Source organism: Rhinolophus sinicus, chromosome 14, assembly GCF_057876585.1.
Source record: "Rhinolophus sinicus isolate RSI-liver-muscle chromosome 14, RSI-T2T, whole genome shotgun sequence".
NCBI lineage: Eukaryota > Metazoa > Chordata > Mammalia > Chiroptera > Rhinolophidae > Rhinolophus > Rhinolophus sinicus.
In genome coordinates, this window is record NC_142514.1 from 37,089,548 (window position 1) to 37,107,705 (window position 18,158).

The 18,158-nt window shown below is 36.8% G+C and overlaps 1 protein-coding gene across 2 annotated transcripts in view; it reads left to right on the top strand.

Moving 5' to 3' along the window:
* ZFYVE9 (zinc finger FYVE-type containing 9) overlaps window positions 1–18,158 on the top strand; it is a 130,120-nt gene that overhangs the window by 50,522 nt on the left and 61,440 nt on the right. The window contains exons 5-7 of one of the 2 annotated variants that reach the window (XM_074334715.2): window positions 13,197–13,296; window positions 15,717–15,893; window positions 17,474–17,643. In XM_074334715.2, coding sequence (XP_074190816.2) covers window positions 13,197–13,296; window positions 15,717–15,893; window positions 17,474–17,643 — 447 coding nt within the window. The remainder of the gene's footprint in view (window positions 1–13,196; window positions 13,297–15,716; window positions 15,894–17,473; window positions 17,644–18,158) is intronic. The other variant, XM_074334716.2, reaches the window with a different exon arrangement.

Sequence of the window (18,158 nt, forward strand, 5' to 3'; positions counted from 1 at the left end):
TTCTTTCATTTAAAATATTTATTTAAGGTTTGTCTATGTCTTTTATTTTTAATTACGATATAATTGATATATAACATTATGTTAGAGACTGAGGATTTTTCTAGTCAGGAAGGTGGAGTAGGTAAACACTGTGCTTGCCTCCTGTCATGACCACATCAGAATCACAGCTAAACTATAGAACAACCACCCTTGAGGATCACCTGAAGTCTAGCTGAACAGAAGTTCCGTAACTAAAGATATACAGAAGAAGCCACCTCGGGACTGGTAGGAGGGGCAGAGATGTGGAACAGACTGGTCCCACATCCGAGTGTGGTAGTTAAAAATTGGGAGGGATAGCTGGATATTTTGGTTGTGGAGGCCCCCCTGAGGAATAAGGAGTCCCAGCCTCACATCAGGCTTCCCACCGCAAGGAAGAGAAGTCCTCACAACTTCTGGCTGTGAAAACCAGTGGAGATTGTGGCTGAGTTAGATGGAGGGATGCTGGAGTCCCAGGCGTTCCTCTTAAAGGGCCTGCACATGGACTTACTTGCCGACAGACTCACTTCCTCTGAGCTCCATCACTGGGGCAGCAGCTTGAAAGGCACCAGGGACATATGGGGAGGAACTGAATTGTCTGGCTGCAGGGTGAGGGCTCGAAGGGGCAGCTTACTTCCAGACAGAAGTGCTGGCAGAAGACATTGTTCCTTTGTTGAGTCATTCTTCCACCCTAGTGTGCAGACTTAGGTGGGCACCATATCTGAGTCTCCATCAACCTAGCTGACACTGTCCTGCCCCCCTCCTCCCCACCCTGATGATTTCCTGTGACCATGCCTCACCCAACTTGTGGGCCCAAATAAGCCGCTTCCAGTGGCTTTACTATACAAATAGTTTTGCTCTTTCCTAAAATCTCTCAAAAGTTCACAAACCCTGAACAAGTAGCAGCAGGCCTCAGTGTGCTCCATACCTCTTGCTAAGCAGCCCCAAGCCCAGCACCAGCGACAGCCAGCCTCTGTTCGAGACTTGGTTTCTTCCGGGAGGCCCTCGGCAGGGCACAGACTGCAGCTGAACCTGTGGCAGGGCCACTCCACAGACAACACACTTAAATGTTGGACTTGGCAGGCACCAGAGTTAATCCCACTCTGCTAAAGTGAATCCTTCTCTGTAGGGTCAGCCCCTGCACCACAATTCCTCCACTGTAGTCATGGCCAGTCCTCACAACCAGTCAACCAAAGAGTCAGTCCCTCTCATTGATATGCAAACAACAACCAAGGCTCAACTACAATAGGAGAGCACACACAACCCACACAAGGGACACACCTGTAACACCTGTCTCAGGTGACCAGGGAGACTGCGCTACTAGGCCCCACAGGACACCTACTGCATCAGGTCACTCTATTAAGACCAGGAGACATAACAGTTCTACTTAATACATAGAAACAAACACAGGGAGGCAGCCAAAATAGAGAGACAAAGAAACACATCCCAAATGAAAGAACAGAACAAGGCTCCAGAAAAAGAACTAAACAAAATGGAGACACGTAATCTACCAGATGCACAGTTCAAAACACTGGTTATAAAGATGTTCATTAATCTCAGGGGGAATTTCAACAGAGAGCTAGAAAACATAAAAATGGAGATCGAAAACAAAGAACCAGTCAAATAAAGAATACAATAACTGAAATGAAGAGTACAGATAATCAACAGTAGAATAGATGAAGCAGAGGATTGAATTAGTTATTTGGAAGATAAGGTAGGAGAAAACACCCAAATCAGAATAGCAAAAAGAAAAAGGAATCCCCCAAAATGAGGATAGCTTAAGGGGCCTCTGAGCCAACATCAAGCATACCAACATTCACATCATAGGGTTACCAGAAGGAGAAGAGAGAGAACGAGGAATTGAAAACCTATTTGAAGAAAGAAGGACGGGAAACTTCCCTTACCTGGCAAAGGAAATAGACATACAAGTCCAGGAAGTGCAGAGTCCCAAAGAAGATGAACCCAAAGAGACTCACACCAAGACTCATCATAATTAAAATGGCAAAGGTTAAAGACAAAGAATCTTAAAAGCAGAAAGAGAAAAGCAGTTAGTTACCTACAAGGGAGCTCCCATAAGACTGTTGATTTCTCAACAGACACTGCAAACCAGAAGGGATTGGCACAAAATATTCAAAGTGATGACAAGCAAGGAGCTACACCAAGATTACTCTACCCAGCAAAGCTATCATTTAGAGTTGAAGGACAAATAAAGAGTTTCCCAGACAAGAAAAAGCTAAAGGAGTTCATCACCATCAAATCAATTTTACAAGAAATGTTAAAGGGACTTTTTAAGAAGAAAAATTAAAAATATGAATAATAAAATGGCAGTAACTACATATCTATCTACAGTTACTTTAAATGTAAATGTATTAAATGCTCCAATCAAAAGACATAGGATAGCTGGATGGATAAGAAAGCAAGACCCTTTCATATGTGGCCTACAAGAGACTCACTTAAGATTGAAAGACACACACACACATGCTGGGGGTGTCAAAAAACTGTATACACATGACTTGTATTCATCTTTATTGGTATATATTGAGTATTATTACAATTTTAATGCAGTTTTTTCCTTTCTTAAAATGTGTATACATTTTTTTGGCATCGTCTCTATACATACACGTACATACACATATATACATATATACACACATACCACATTTTATTTATCCATTCATCCATCAATGGACACTTCAGTTTCCATATCTTGACTACTGTTAAGTAATGCTGCAATGAATATGGGAGTGCGTATATCTCTTTGAAATCATTTGTTTTTTGGATAAGTACCCAGAAGTGGAATTGCTGAGCGGTCATATGGTAGTTCTAGTTTTAATTTTTCAAGGAGCCTCTATGTTGTTTTTATAGTGGCTGTATTTATTTACATTCCACCAACAGTGCACAAGGGTTCTTTTCACATCCTCCTTTCCAGCAGTTGTTACCTGGTTTTGATAATAGTCATTCTAACAGGTATGCAGTGATATCTCATTGTGGTTTTGATTTGTATTTCTCTGATGATTAGTGATGTTGAGCACCTTTTCATGTACCTGTTGGCCATGTGTATGTATTTTTTGGGAAAATGTCTCTTCAGATCCTCTGCCCATCTTTAATTGGATTATTTGTTTTGTTTTTTGTTGTGTTTTGCTGTTGAGTTGTATGTATTCTTTATCTATTTTTGATATTAACCCCTTATCAGATATGCATATGATTTGCAAATATCTTCTTCTGATTTGTAAGTTGCCTTTCCATTTTGTTGATGGTTTCCTTTGCTGTGCAGAAGCTTTTTAGTTTAATATAGCCCTACTAACTTATTTTTGCTTTTGTGCCTCCTAGGTAGGAAAGCACCTGATCAAGAAACTGAAAGGAATCCAGTATGGTTAAAGTATTGCGAGTAAGGGAAGAGTCACATAAGAAGAGCTCAGAGAGAAAGTCAGGAATAGGTCACGTTGGGCTTTACAGGTCATGTGAGGAGCACAGTGGGAAGCCATGGGAACGCTTGAGCTTACTGCGGGAAGGGTGTACAGAGGGAAGAGAAGGGGTCCATGGCAGAGCCACTGAGGTCAAGAGGAGGAGGAAGACCCAATACAAGTGACTGAGAAGGAGTGGCCAGAGACGTAGACAGAAAACCAAGAAAATACAGTATTGTGGGAGTCAAAAGAATGTAGTTTATCAAAGGAGAGGGGTTGTCACCTACGTAAAATGCTGATGGGAGGTCAATAAGATGTGGCCAGGAAAGGGACTTGGATTCGGCTGCGTCAGGGTCATTGATAAAAGCAGACTTGGGAGCTGTGGATACAGAAGCCAGAATGTAAAAAATGGGGAATAGGTTGAAAATGGGATAAGAAGTGAGAAGATGGAGATGGCTTTTTCAAGAAGTTTTGCCATGATGGAGAACAAAATATTTGGAGCAATTATTAGATGAAGGTGGTGGTTTTAGATGAATTTCTTTTAAGGATGGGAAATATTTGCTATTGCAATTGTGTAATGTCATGAATTATCCTTTAGACAAGTTGTTTTAGGGGAAAAGAGGGATTGATTAAAGGAAGAGAAAAATCCTTGAGAAGACCAGAGGGACAGGATCTATGCACATGTTGAGGGCTTGGTCTTCAGTGGGGAAGGAAGAGAAGGCGGGGACAGATAGAGATAGGTTTATGGATGTAGTGGTGAGAGCATGAAGAAATTTACATTCCCATGGCTCATACTTCATATGGAAAATATAAATATTGAGAAAGGTGAAATAGGGATAGATGATGAAACTTTGAAAGGAGAGAAGGATAGTTACCTTGAAGTGGGAAATAAAGCCTAGTAGAAAATAGAAATTTTGATAGCCCTGTGAGGCTTGGTATCGACCTTTCAGTCAGTTTATACTAGTACAGTTCTGACTTCATAAAATAGGGTCAGTATTTGTCTTTAGAGACATTGTGAGCTTCTTAAGTTATCTTTGCAATGCAAGCAATTTGGATTGGAGAAGCAAGAAAAGCTCTATAGGGCCAGTTTATGCTGCCATCTGTCCATCCATTTCCATTTATTTGTTCATTCATTGATTCAGCGAGCATTTACTTATTGCTTAGTGTTCTGTTGTTAATCAAAGAAATGCAAAAAAAAGTAAAATGGCCACCCTATTAAAATTTACTGCCCATGTTTCTATAGATGACAAAACTTAAATACATGAAATAAGTAACAAAACAGTTACAAAGCTGCAAATGCTTCCCAGTGGGAAGCAGGTAGATGATGACGATGGTGGTAGGGATGGTGAGGAGAAGGAGATACCTATATTTACTAAGTGTTTACTATGTGCCAGGCACCTTTCTAAGTGCTACTTATATAATTTAATATACATAACACCCTATGAGGTATGATAAAAAAATACAGTGAATGTTTAAATTAAAAATTTGTTACAGTAAAAGACACATTGCCATTAATCCCCCTCAAAATACTCCCCCTTGCTTCGCACATACTTATCCCATCATTCTTGCCACTTTCTGAAGCAGTTCTGGAAGTCCTCTTTCGTGAGTGTCTTTGGTTGTGCTATTGTGGCTGCCTTGATGTCCTGAATCATTTTGAGTTTGGGGAAGAACCAGAAGTTGCTCAGTGCCAGATCCAGTGAGTAAGGTGGATGAGGACACACCATAATGTTTTTATTTGACAGGAATTGCCATAGAATCGATGTGTGACACAGAGGGGAGCGTTGTCATGATGGAGGATGATTTATGGCACACTTTAAAACACACCTTCTCTCAACCGTAGCTCACACCCGACTGACTGCATGGAACAAGTTGAAACTTGTCACACACTGTTACTAAGGTTCAACACACCACTTTCTGTGTTGAAGCTCTCTGCCTTTCCATTGGATGGCACTTGTCAGCATTCACCATATTTTATGATCACGCCTCATAGTGTTATAATCCACATTTTATGAAGTGATAAAATAGACTAAAAAGATTAAGTAACTTGTTCAAATCACACAGCCAATAAGTGGAGTTAGGATTCAAACTCAGGCTCTTTGACTTCTGTAGTCAAAGCACACTCCAAAGCTATATACAGTGGTTTGAGAAAAAAAAAAACCAGAATAAGGGAGTGATGAAATTGAGGTCCTTAGTAAGGGCTACCTCTCTAGCAATTCCTGGACTATGACCAGAGAGTTACTGAGCAGCCAGCTAAAAGGGAAACAGAAGGGAGCTAACGTTTGCTTAGTATGTACTCTGTAATCTGTTAATCATCTAATTTAATCTTACTAGTAAACCTATGCGAAAGGTGATATTATCCCTGTTTTACAGTTGAAGAAACTGAGATGGTGGAACTAGTAACCAACCAGGGTGTTTTGTTTTTTTTTTTGCTGTATAACTCATGATCTTTTCCTGTAAATATAGTTGAGAGGATAAAAATAAAACAATGGTTTTAATGGTGATTTTTATGTTATTTTCTTAGCATTTATGAGAGCATTTATGTCTGCATTTGTACCATGTTTTCAAAGGACATTTTATACTTATTTCAAAAAGAAAGTTGTAAAATGGTATTTGTTTTATTAGATGGCAATTTCTTATTTTAAATAAAGGTATATGTTAAATTAGTTGCAATTTACTTTTTAATAACTTAAGGTACAGTTAGTTTGCTTAACATTTGAGAATTTTGGTAATGAATACAGAACAACCTTTATAAGACCCTAAAATAAAAGCTCATTAAGATAATCTGTTGGTTTATAGTTTTACTGATCAATTTTCTCAAGGTTTGTTTTGTTCTCTGATGTTAAAACATAGCCACTGGTTGTTCTCCTTGGAAAGCAGAGAAGTACACTGAAAATTGGTTGAAAGGTGGTGTTAAGAGCATTCATTGTAAAGAGTAGAAGAAATCAGTATTTCTCAACAAACCCTAGGTTCAGGATAACCTCACAGCCATTTACTAGCTTCTTCGTGATCTTGGGCAAGGTACTTTAATCATCTGTGAAATAAAGGTGATCATAGTTAACTTGCATAATTATATATGATAAAAATCTGTTGAATGAATGAATTACAAGCATTAGAAGTAATACATATATTACCAAGAACTGTATGTAGTGGATTATCCTTAAATGGTAACTTATTTTAATTATATCATTATTGAAAATTGACTGTAGTGTCTTTATAAGTATTTTTGTTGTTGAGTTGTAGAATTTTTTATATATTCTATATATCAATTGCCTATCAGGTATCTGATTTACAAATATTTTGTCCCGTTCCATAAGTTGCCTTTTTACTCATTGATAATGCCCTTTGATGTACCAAAGTTTTAAATTTTAATGAAGTTCAATTTACCTGTTTTTTTCTTTTGTTGCCTGTGCTTTTTGTGTCATATCCAAGCAATCGTTACCAAACCAAATGTCATGATACTTTCCCCTGTCTTTTCTTCTAAGAGTTTTATAGTTTTAGCACTTACATTTAGGTCTTTGATCACTTTGAGTTAATTTTTGTATATGACATAAGAGTTCAATTTCATTATTTTGAATGTGAACATATACCTAGTTTTCCCAGCACCATTTGTTGAAAAAACTGTTCTTTCTCCATGGAATTGTCTTGGCACTCATGTCAAAAATCATTTGACTGCATATGTGTGAAAGTTTATTTCTGGGCTCTCTATTTTATTCTACTGTTCTTTATGTCTGTGTTTATGCTAATATTATGCTGTTTTGATTACTGTAACTTTGGAAACCATGAAGTGAGAATCTTCCAACTTTGTTGTTCTTTGTATGAGTAAAGGAAACCAATTTGAAAACACTGCATACTGTATGATTTCAATTACAATATTCTGGAAAAGGCAAAACTATGGAGACAGTATAAAAGATTTGTGATTACAGGGGTTAGTGGAGAGGAAAGGATGAATGACTAGATGGAGCACAAAAGATTTTTAGGGCAGTGAAACTACTCTGTATACACGTAGTACTACAATGGGACATACATGCCATTATACATTTGTCCAAACCCATAGAATGTACAACACCAAGAGTGAGCCCTAATATAAACCAGGGACTTTTAGTGATAATGATGGGTCAATGTAGGTTCATTGATTGTAACAAATGTACTACTCTGGTGAGAGATGGTGATAATGGTAGAAGCTAGGCATGTGTGGGGACAGGGGCATATGGGAAATTTCTATACCTTCTGCTTAATTTTTTTGTGAACCCAAAACTGCTCTAAAAATAGTCTATTAAAAATATGTATGACTATTAAAATGTTAACTCTGCTTGGATAGTCGATATTAAGAAATTGTTAAATTTTTTGGTGTGTCAGTGGTATTGTTATGTTAAAGTAGTCCCTGTATTTCAGAGATATATACTGAAATATTTAAAGATGAAATGATATCTGAGATTTATTTCAAAATGATAAAATAGGGGAGAATTGGCTTTGATAATTGTTTCACCTCGGTAATGGGCACTTGGGGGTTTATTATGCTGTTATGTCTACTTTAAGATGTGATTTTCAATTTTTCTAATAAAAAGCTTAAAAAATGAAGAATGGCCAGAATATGATGATGAAAATGGGGATATGTTTTAATTGCTTGCCTTTTACAAATTATCGCTTTTTAACTCATGCTGCAATAAAACTTGCAATGTAAATGTGTTATTTACAAGGTAATGCCAGGATATATAAAAAATTAATTCATAGTATATTTAAAGGAAATGAGTCTGATTATTTTCAACAAGTTTAAAGTTTTATATTGCATGTCGTTTTCTTAAAATTCTGATATTGTATGTTTCTGTTTGTATAGCCTGACTTGGAAATAAAGTTGGAAGGTTAAATTAGAGATCCTTTGTAGCCATTCCTGTGATGTATTCTCAAAACGACTCTGATAATTATTGTTTTCAGTTAATAACAGTAAAGATGGAACAAGTGTTTAGACAGAGGCAAGGTTGGAATCTGAACTGCTTTAGCTCTTACTACATTGATTTTGGTATTTTCTAATTAAGCAAGGGTAAATAAAATACTCTCCTGCACTTCAGAATTTTTACAAGTTGTTACTGTCAAGGACATTTGTGACAAGCTGGATATTGGTCAGTCACAAGCACTTTTCTATTTTTTGTTTTTGCAAGACAGTTATTTTTGTCATAATTTCACGTCTTTTTGAAGACCTGAGACATCATTTTTTCTACTTTCTACTTTGGAAAGAAATAAGTGAGCATTTGATGATTTGAATTTATAAGAATTGCAAAAGAATAAGTGTTATTCACACTGTAAGGGGTATAAATAGGCACAAATGGTACTTGAGTGTAAAGCTTGTTCATAAATTTGGCAGTAGGATTTGTTATGTGGAAAGCCACGAGTGGGAAATTTGAAAAGGAAAGGAAATGGTAAGAAGGGCACCATCAGACATTTATATTATGTGCTATATTTTACATGTATTACCTCACTTAATACTCATAAAAACCTTCTGAAGAGTATATTAACATTTCAGTTTTACAGATGAGAAAATACTGAGGCTCACAGAGTTTAAATTATTCCCTTAAAGTCATTGACTAGTGAATTATAAAGTTGAGATTGGAACCCAAAAGTGCCACATTAAACGGAATTACATGTAAACACACAAACGAAACATTTACTTAGCTGGAACATTGTATAGCACATGTATTATAAATCATCCTAATTTGTCTCTTTCAGTTAGGTCATACAGATCCTGTCATTGAAAGTCGTTCATTACCATTTGGCCTATAAAACTTGAGGTCACTATAAATAAACTGCTTAAAATGTATTTGTTATCGTTCAAGTTGTGAATTTGGCCATGTTGATTGTAGCCCTTCCCAGATAAATGCATGTTAATATTTGTTTCTCAATTCAGGTAGTCATTTGTGCAATAATTTTACTAATCAAGGAAGCAATAAACATTTATCATGTACCTATTTTATTTCAGGCACTGTAATATCAGTACTGAAATACTTGAGTCCATTGCTCCACAGAGTTTATATTCTAGTTTGGGAAAATGGAGAATAAGTTAAATAAATGCAGTAGATTTGCAATGGATTGTGTTAGTTGTAATAATAAAGGTACATGGTATGAGATTTTAGCAGGATATGGTATGATATTTTAGCAGCATAATAAGTTTATGTGTACAAATACTCGTATGTAATCCTTTTTCTTTTTCCCAAAGCAACTTTACTTTTTGACTCTGAGTGTCTAGCTCAGAGAACTGGGGAAGGTACTTCGATGATGTTGGGAATGTGGTGGGGTCTTTTTGGCTGGCACAATGGCTGGGGTTGCTCCTGGCATTTAGTACCCTGGGACCAGGGCTGTAAACGTGCTGTGTTAAACAGGACTGTGCTGCCCAGTGAAGAATTGGCCCACCTAAAACGTCAAGAGGGCCCTTGTTGAGAAGCACTGACTAACCTGGCTCATGGCAGGCAAATTCAGTATTACCTCGTCATTTTAAATCCAGGATTATCAACCCTGGTTCACATCTCGTAGATTCTGCCTATCTTTTCCATTAGATTTAGATACTAATGGAAGTATTAATTCTAATGACCTGAGGGTCATATTGCATCATAGTCTTCGTCGTTTTGAGGACAAGGGCCAGTGTTTCCAGGTCTCTCTTCTCTTATATTATGGTGCACTGTCTGTGTCAGTCGTACTTACGCACTGACAGTTTTTGTGGTTTATGTTCCATTTGATTTCCATGTAGTTCTCTGGCATAGGTGAACCCACAGAGCTGCATCCCGTGCCTGTCTCCCATTTCCTCACCATTCTAGGTAGTCTTTTGTCAAATCATCCACTTTTCTAACTAACTCTGCTTTTCTCTAATCCCATTGGAAAGGTAAAGGGTCTCTCTACACTATTGTTAGGTGTATGGGATATTGGCAAGGATGAATATTCTTGAGTCCTTCTGTTTAACTGCATTACGCGCCTTCCACCCCCCCCCATTGCTTTTTTAAAAAGATATCTTTTTTGTTTTGTTTTCATTCTTGTGGTTATTTTTCCAAAGCACAAGCCCTCTACTTCTGAAAGTTCCCGAGCTGTATTAGTTTGCTGGGCTACAGTAACAAAATACCACTAAGTGGGTGGCTTAAACAACAGAAATTGTATTGTGTTACAATTCCAGAGGCTTGAAGTTGGAGATGGAGGTGATGACTTGAGTTGGTTTCTTCTGAGGGCTGTGAGGGAAGGATCTGTTCCACGTCTTTCTCCTTGGCTTGCAGATGGCTGTCTTTCTGTTCATAGTGGTCTTCTTCTTGTAGTGTGCTGTGTTTAAATGGTTCCTTTTTTAAGGTCACGAGTGGTACTGGATTAGGAGCCCACCCTAATGACCTCATTTTAACTTGGTTAACTTCTGGAAAGACCATGTCTCCAAATGAGGTCACATTCTAAAGAATTGGGGGTTAAGGCTTCAACATATATATTTGGAGTAGACGCAGTGCAACTTGTAACACCAACTAATATTCTTTTTTCTTCTGTTTTTTTTTTAATACAGAAAAAGCTCTACTCAAAATAAAGTTAAAATATCCCAATCCAACCCCTAAAACGTTATGTAAAATATAAAGAGAGAAAGGAAAGGGCCCTATTTCTATCCAGCTCTCATCCTCCAATTTGGCTATTTCACTTTACTTTTTCATATCTGGCGATACATACAGAACTATCACTTTTTTTTTTTTTTTAACAGGCTGAACAGCATTTCATTTTATGGTCATATTGCAGTTTAATTAATTGTTCTGTACTGATGAACATTTGGGTTGTTTACAACTTTTGACTATTGCAAGCTGTACAGAGATACTTTTTGTATACATTTCTTTGTACATGTGAAAGTTTTTTGTAGGACAGATCTATAAATTGCTTGTGTTGAGTCAAAGGGAATAAACACTTATAAATTTTAAAGATATTGTTAAATTAACCTACAAATTTATGTTACCACCAGCAGGGTATAAGAGAATGTTTCTCTTTTCTCTCTACCCTCACCACCATTGGATAATATCATTTTTTAAAAAAATGTTTTTGCTTGTCTAGTGGGGGGAAAAATCTCATTCTTTTAATTTTTATTTTGTCATGAGTGATATTTAGTATATCTTTATTTATTGACTATTTTATTTATTTTTCTGTGAATTTATCTGTATGAGTTCTTCGTCTCTTTTTCTTTGAAGGTATTTGTATTTTATTAATTTATTGAAGCTTTTTATATGTAATAGATCTTAGCTCTTCGTCCATTATGTATTACACAAATATTTTATCCAGTCTATTCTTGGAAAGTTCTCTCATTTAGTATTTGTATGAAATGAAATAAAAAGACACATCTGAAGATTAGGAGGACAGGTAATTAATTATGATGGTCTTCTAGGCCTCAGATAATAAAGGCCTGAACAAAGGCAGCAGCATTAGTGATGGAGAGGAAGAGATGGGATTTGGGGAGAACTAGTTAACAGGGAAAACTAACAGGACTTAGTGACTGACTGGATGTGGTCATGGTTAAGGACAAGGAAAAGTCAAGTCTCGAAATATGTGGATGAGCTGGAGGCAGTATTACATAGCAGTTAAGAACAGTCTTTGGAGACTTAATGGAACTTACTAGCTGTATGACTGAGCAATTCTACTTAGCATTTGTTTCTTTTACTCTGTTAATTATAAATGAGTATCTTCATAGAATTTTTGAAGTTAAAAAAAGATAATAGCTGCAAAATGCCTAGGATTCATACAGTTTGCTGTGAACTTGAGCAAGTCATTTAACCATTCAAACTCAGTTTCTTCTGAGAGAAAATGATAATATATCCCCTGTTCTTCCTATGTCACAGAGTTACTTTGAGAATGTAAAACCTCTGAAAACTGTGAATTGGCAATCACAGTAGTTAGATATATGAATTATACCTGGTAGGAGAGGAGATAGATGCTCTCTCTCACTTTTTCTTTAATATGACTTCCTCTCTCGGTTCATTTTTGTAGGTATAGGATACATCTGGGTCATAAAAGCTGGATTAGTAGAATTTACCCTACTGAGAATAGCTTTCTGCCTGTATGAAGTTATCTGTAAGAAGTGACTAATGAGTTCTTATGAAAAGAAATCTTAGCAGGGAGCTAAGGAGATTCTTGTTGCCTGGTGTGGAAGGGAGAAGGAAGATTATCAGGAGCCAGCCCTGGAAGGTGGAAATAAGGTGCTGGAAATTGGCGTGACCAATTTTTGGTTTCCTGCTCCAATTTCCTGTAGCTGGGGCGGTACATATTTTTAGGATTGAGTTGTATATTTTGATCTTTCTTGGCCTTCATAGCAAACCAGTGAAAACAGCTATTATGATTATTCCATACATAAGTAGTAAAAAACAAGTTAAAACCCAGAATTCCCAAACGTTTATTTTACCCTGCTATATTACCTTTTCACACAGAAATAGCAGATGTAGCTATCTATAAATACCTATAAATACCTATGTTGTTTGATATTGTGTATAGGAATTTTGCCTAAGGGCAGCTCAGATTTTTTTCCCCCTGCTGTGTATTTGCTGATCTTGGCTAAGATTTTTATTTTCAGCCAACACTTTCACTTTCCTTATTGCTAGCTGACATGTAATCTCACACTTTTGCTTTTGAATTGGGTCTTGTGCCCAGCTTCCTTAACTGCATTTTCCTTTGAAGTTTTTAGTGTTGTAGTAATAAAGTTCCCTATCAATCAGTGTTGGTCATTATTGATTGGCTTACTTCCATTGTACTGTGATTCTAAGTAACTTTAGTATGTTCTTTCTCCTGCAGGTTTTCTGTGCTTCCTGCTGTAGCCTGAAATGTAAACTGTTATACATGGATAGAAAGGAAGCTAGAGTATGTGTAATCTGCCATTCAGTGCTAATGAATGGTAAGTATTAAAACAGGTTGAATTCACAGTTATTGAGAACAAGAGAATTTCTGTGAAAAGGCTACTGATTTTTCCTCTTTCTCTACAAGTTGCTCACCTTCGGAAATGTCGTAACTTTAACTGAAAATATTGAGCTCAATTTTCATGTTTTGAAAATATCGTAGCATTTCAGAATTTCTGTGCCTAATTTAATGAATGAATGCTAAAGTCAGGTAAGTTTTGCAGGAAGAGTGGAAGTTCTTGTGGAAATCTGGTGCTCTGTGGCTGTTAATGTGCCTGTGGCATGACCAGAGTGGAATGGGGTAGAGGGTTAACGACCACTTAGATGATAAACTATTAAAATTGAGCTGAGGTTTTCCTTTCAAGGGAAGCTATCTTTCTAGGAAATACCTTAATAACTTAGAATATATTCTTATTAATACATTGTTTCATTTATCTTGTTGAAAATAAATATTTTAGCATCTGGGATCAAATAGAAAACTGCATTTTTCTATCAGTTACCTCCTTGATACTACTTAGGTTTTTTGTAAGGATAATGGTTTTGAATGTAGTTGTACGGTAAAAGAATATGGCCAGGAGAAGGTAAATATAGCTTGATATTCAGTGTTCACCCTTTGCAGGATTGGAAATGAATCCAAGGGCATTTTAGTTAAACAAACAAAAACCACTAGAGTATTCTCGTAAAGAGATACAATAAAATTGGTCAGGCTATAGTATTTTCTCTTTGAGCGCATCTTTGTACAGTTGTCAGAACAATTACTAATAGACGTAAAATGTTGAACTTGGACACCACTGCTGTGTGTGCCAGGATAGTGTGCCTCCTGGAGGCTGGAACTTACCTGCCCGCCGCCTCTCCTGCTCTGTCTGTGTTGCTCATAGTGATGTTTTCCTGTTGCTGGCTTATTAACCTATTGCATGTCAGTTAATCTGATCTGTTCTAATCTCCTATGATCCACCCAATTTCCTCCCATTTCTGAATTCTTATAATTTTGATCAAATATGTATTCATTCTCTTTACTCTTAAGGGTCATTTTTTAAGATGGTCGTTATTTCACTCCTTTGCTCAATTGGCAATTTTTATTCCTGCTTTCATTTTTGGACCTATATCCACAGATAAGAGCATGCTACTTAATTACAGCACCCGATACCTCTTTTATTTGATGAGATCTTTCAAGTTGATAGCTTTTTTTTTTTAAACTTGGCATAGCTAAAGATGAAGGAAATGGCATAGGATTCATATGGAATTCTTACTTTTTATTAAGCCAAGGATGCCCTTAACGGGATCCTAAAATAATCTACTTTTCCTGGTTTTTTCCAGTGTCTTTCCTCTCGCATGGCTTAGCCGGGTCCTTTACTGAATATTTAATTTGATGCTTTTCAGTGTTCCCTATCCTTTTTTCCTTTTCTCCTTTTCTCTTCCCCTCTTCCTGCCAGTGCTTTCAAAGGAACATAGCTGTTGTTTCTAGCCTTGTCCTATAGTTTGGAGGGAATAAATATTCAAAATCTTATGGATCATTCTTTGATGTTAAATGAGATTTTTAAAAAAGTTCAGAATTGGGTGGTTTCTATTCCTGCACATGTGATATTACCTGAAACTGGAAGATAAAAGTTGGTATCTTTCGTTTCTGGAGCATCTTTCTTCCTATTTACTTGAAAGCAATAGTTGACATGTCAGTATTTAGTTAGTAAAACTATAGAGAATACAGAATCTTAACACATTTGTGATCATTTATATTGGTTGATGGCACTTACATGATATTGGCACATGTTCATGTTCAAATGGGTCCTGTGCTTTTTATACACACCAAAGATGTGACATGGTTGTTTTTACTGGATACTTTTACATAGGGTGATGACTGCACAAAAGCAGAATTCGCAAAAATGTTGAGATGTATTCTCCTGAGCTTTAGGCTTCAGAATTTTTCTGAATTAAGAGGAACCTAAAAATCTAGAAATGAAAAAAATAAAAAAATCATACAGTGAAGTTATGATATTTTAGTCCCCGATTTTGATTTTTGATAGAACTTTATAAAATGCATTGAATATTAATCCCCTCCCCCAGATGTCTAAATGCTACCCCAATTGCAGATCCTTAATAAGTTTAACGTTCTTTCACTTCCTCTTAAGAGAATATATGGTGGGTCTCCTTTAAAGAAGCAAGGGCCCTAGTTATTAACCTCAGACTGATATGGATGAGAAATATCATGTAATTCTTATTTGTTGCTTCCAAATAGTTTACTTAACTAAATGGTCTCCTTTATTGAATAAAATCACCTGTCTCCTTAATACCTTCACTAGCTGGAAGAGACATACTGTGAATGTTAATGAGGAGGAGCTGCATTATTTATCCAATATTGTGGAGGTCTTGATGTCCATATTTTGCAATCCATTCACATTGATTGTGTCTGTATTTGCTTTAGCTCAAGCCTGGGAGAACATGATGAGTGCCTCCAGCCACAGCCCTAACCCTAACAATCCTGCTGAATACTGTTCTACTATCCCTCCCTTGCAGCAAGCTCAGGCCTCAGGAGCCCTGAGCTCTCCACCTCCCACTGTGATGGTACCTGTGGGAGTTTTAAAGCACCCTGGAGCAGAAGGTAGGGGATCATGTGCTATTCTCTCTTTTTCCTCACCAAGTTCCTCTGAAAAGGTGCTGATGTGATTTTACAGCACAAGTCTTTAAAACACTGCAGACAAGTCCCTTTGGATGGTTATTAAAGTGGAAGAACAAGGTGAGAAATGTGTTGAGACTATTTCTGGGCAAGTAAGGAATAATACTGTGTTGCCTGATATTTTGGAGGCACCTCTAAAAATATGCTAATATTCTCTCCAATTTAAGAATGGAGTAACTACATTGCTTATACGTGAAAGAGATACAAATTTGAAATCCGCCTGTAAAATCCTAACCTCATGCCTACCTTAATGTTCTTTGTAGGAGTTCAGTAAGTGGAAGTTCTTCCTTCTGACCAGCTTTTGGAATATACATTGCCATTTTCTATTTTCAGTTTAATCTATCCATATGAAAATATGAAAATATTGTGTTAGGTACATAGATCTTTATAAAATCCATATGATTATATCATATGATAGGTAGAAAATTATAAGCTCAACTTATTTTAATTAATATCTTTATGATTATGATATTTGTCAGATGAAAGTCACTTCAGGGGATTATCAATAGTAAAAATAACAATTACTTATTTCCATACAATGATCTTGTCAGGAAGTTTCCCTTGATAATTAAAATCAGTCATTCATTAATTTTATGTCTTTTTGTCTAGTAAGTAATACTCCCTTCCCTTTGCTAAATAGCCCTCCTCACCTTTTGAAGATCAAAGACTTCTATTGATATTATATTCTTTGCCATTTTCCTCTCTCTTCGGGTCATCCCTTAGTCATACTCCTTCTGTTTTTGAGTTCAGGCTTTCTTTCTTAAAATCTTTATTCTCTTTACTTCATTTGTAGTTTTTGTTGTTCTTCCCTAGAATCTCTTTATTTTGGCTATTTGATTTCCAAAACTGGATTTAAAGAGATTATTTCATCAGACAGTTTTCCAGCTTCCCCTGTCCTTTTACTAAAATGCCAACTACTTTTGCACTGCCAGATCAGTCTTTCTTCTTCAGTTACACTTTAGCCAAAGATCTGGTCAGTTTGCTTCCCGATTCTTACATAGCTGTGCCAACTCTTCCTCTATTAATTAATAATTCTTCAACATTCTTCAGGGCATCTTTTGCCTTTTAAAAATACCATAGTACTTTTCCAGATATTTAATTCCTGTGGAAAGCTTATACTTTTAGGAGATGTGGATGTCTACTGCTGGATATATTTCCCCCCACTATTAATTTATTTCCTAGTACTTAAAAAACCTTCCTTAATTTCTCTGTTAGTGATATGGGATAGAGTATGTGACATAATCCTAGGTGTATTTAAGAATTCTTAATATTTTAAACCAAAGTATTTTAATCTTTACACAGAAGTTACAGAAGTATAGTATATTTAAATGTGTATTTTATTAATTTATAACCACTTTTACACACAGTTACATTTCTGATATTATAAGATGCTGAATAGTGATTTTTTTTTTTGTACATCTGGATTTGGTGACCTTCTCTTCTTTGATGTGAGAAGTCCTACTGATGTCACATTGATGCCTGTTTTGTTTTTCTGGCTCCTCAAGTGGCTCAGCCCAGAGAACAGAGGCGAGTTTGGTTTGCTGATGGTATCTTGCCTAATGGAGAAGTTGCTGATGCAGCCAAATTAACAATGAATGGAACTTCCTCTGCAGGAACCCTGGCTGTGTCACATGACCCAGTCAAGCCAGTGACTACCAGTCCTCTACCAGATGAGGTAAGGAAAGAAAATGGCAACTTAAAGTGAGTGCTTAATTTACTCAGCATTGTGCTGCCCCTGCCTCCTTGCCTTTTTCTAAGTTGAGTGACCTTTTTGTGGAACATTATAGGTTGTGGATACAGTTTAGTGCCTGTGTGTGTATGTGCCTGTCATGCATGTGTGTGTAGACAGGGGTAAAGTAAATGTTGCAAAATCGGTTGTTCTCGTTTGCTCTATATTTGGAAGATTTTTCGGGAGAAAGATTCTTATGAAGGTTGTTCTCAGGTAAGCTCAGGCTACTGCTGTAGCTAGCGGTCATGCTAGAGGGAATCCTGGTGCCTTGTATTGGTTTTCAAACCATGTTTTCCAGGTTCTGTGGTGCCCTCTCAGGAATGCCATGGTAAGGAGGGGCCAAGCAATAATGAAGATGGCTGAGGAATCCCTCTGTTCCTTTCTCTTCAACCTGAGTATCTTCATTTTTTCCTTTTCTACCTGTCTTGTTTCCATGGAAGATTGTTTTAAAAGTATCCCAA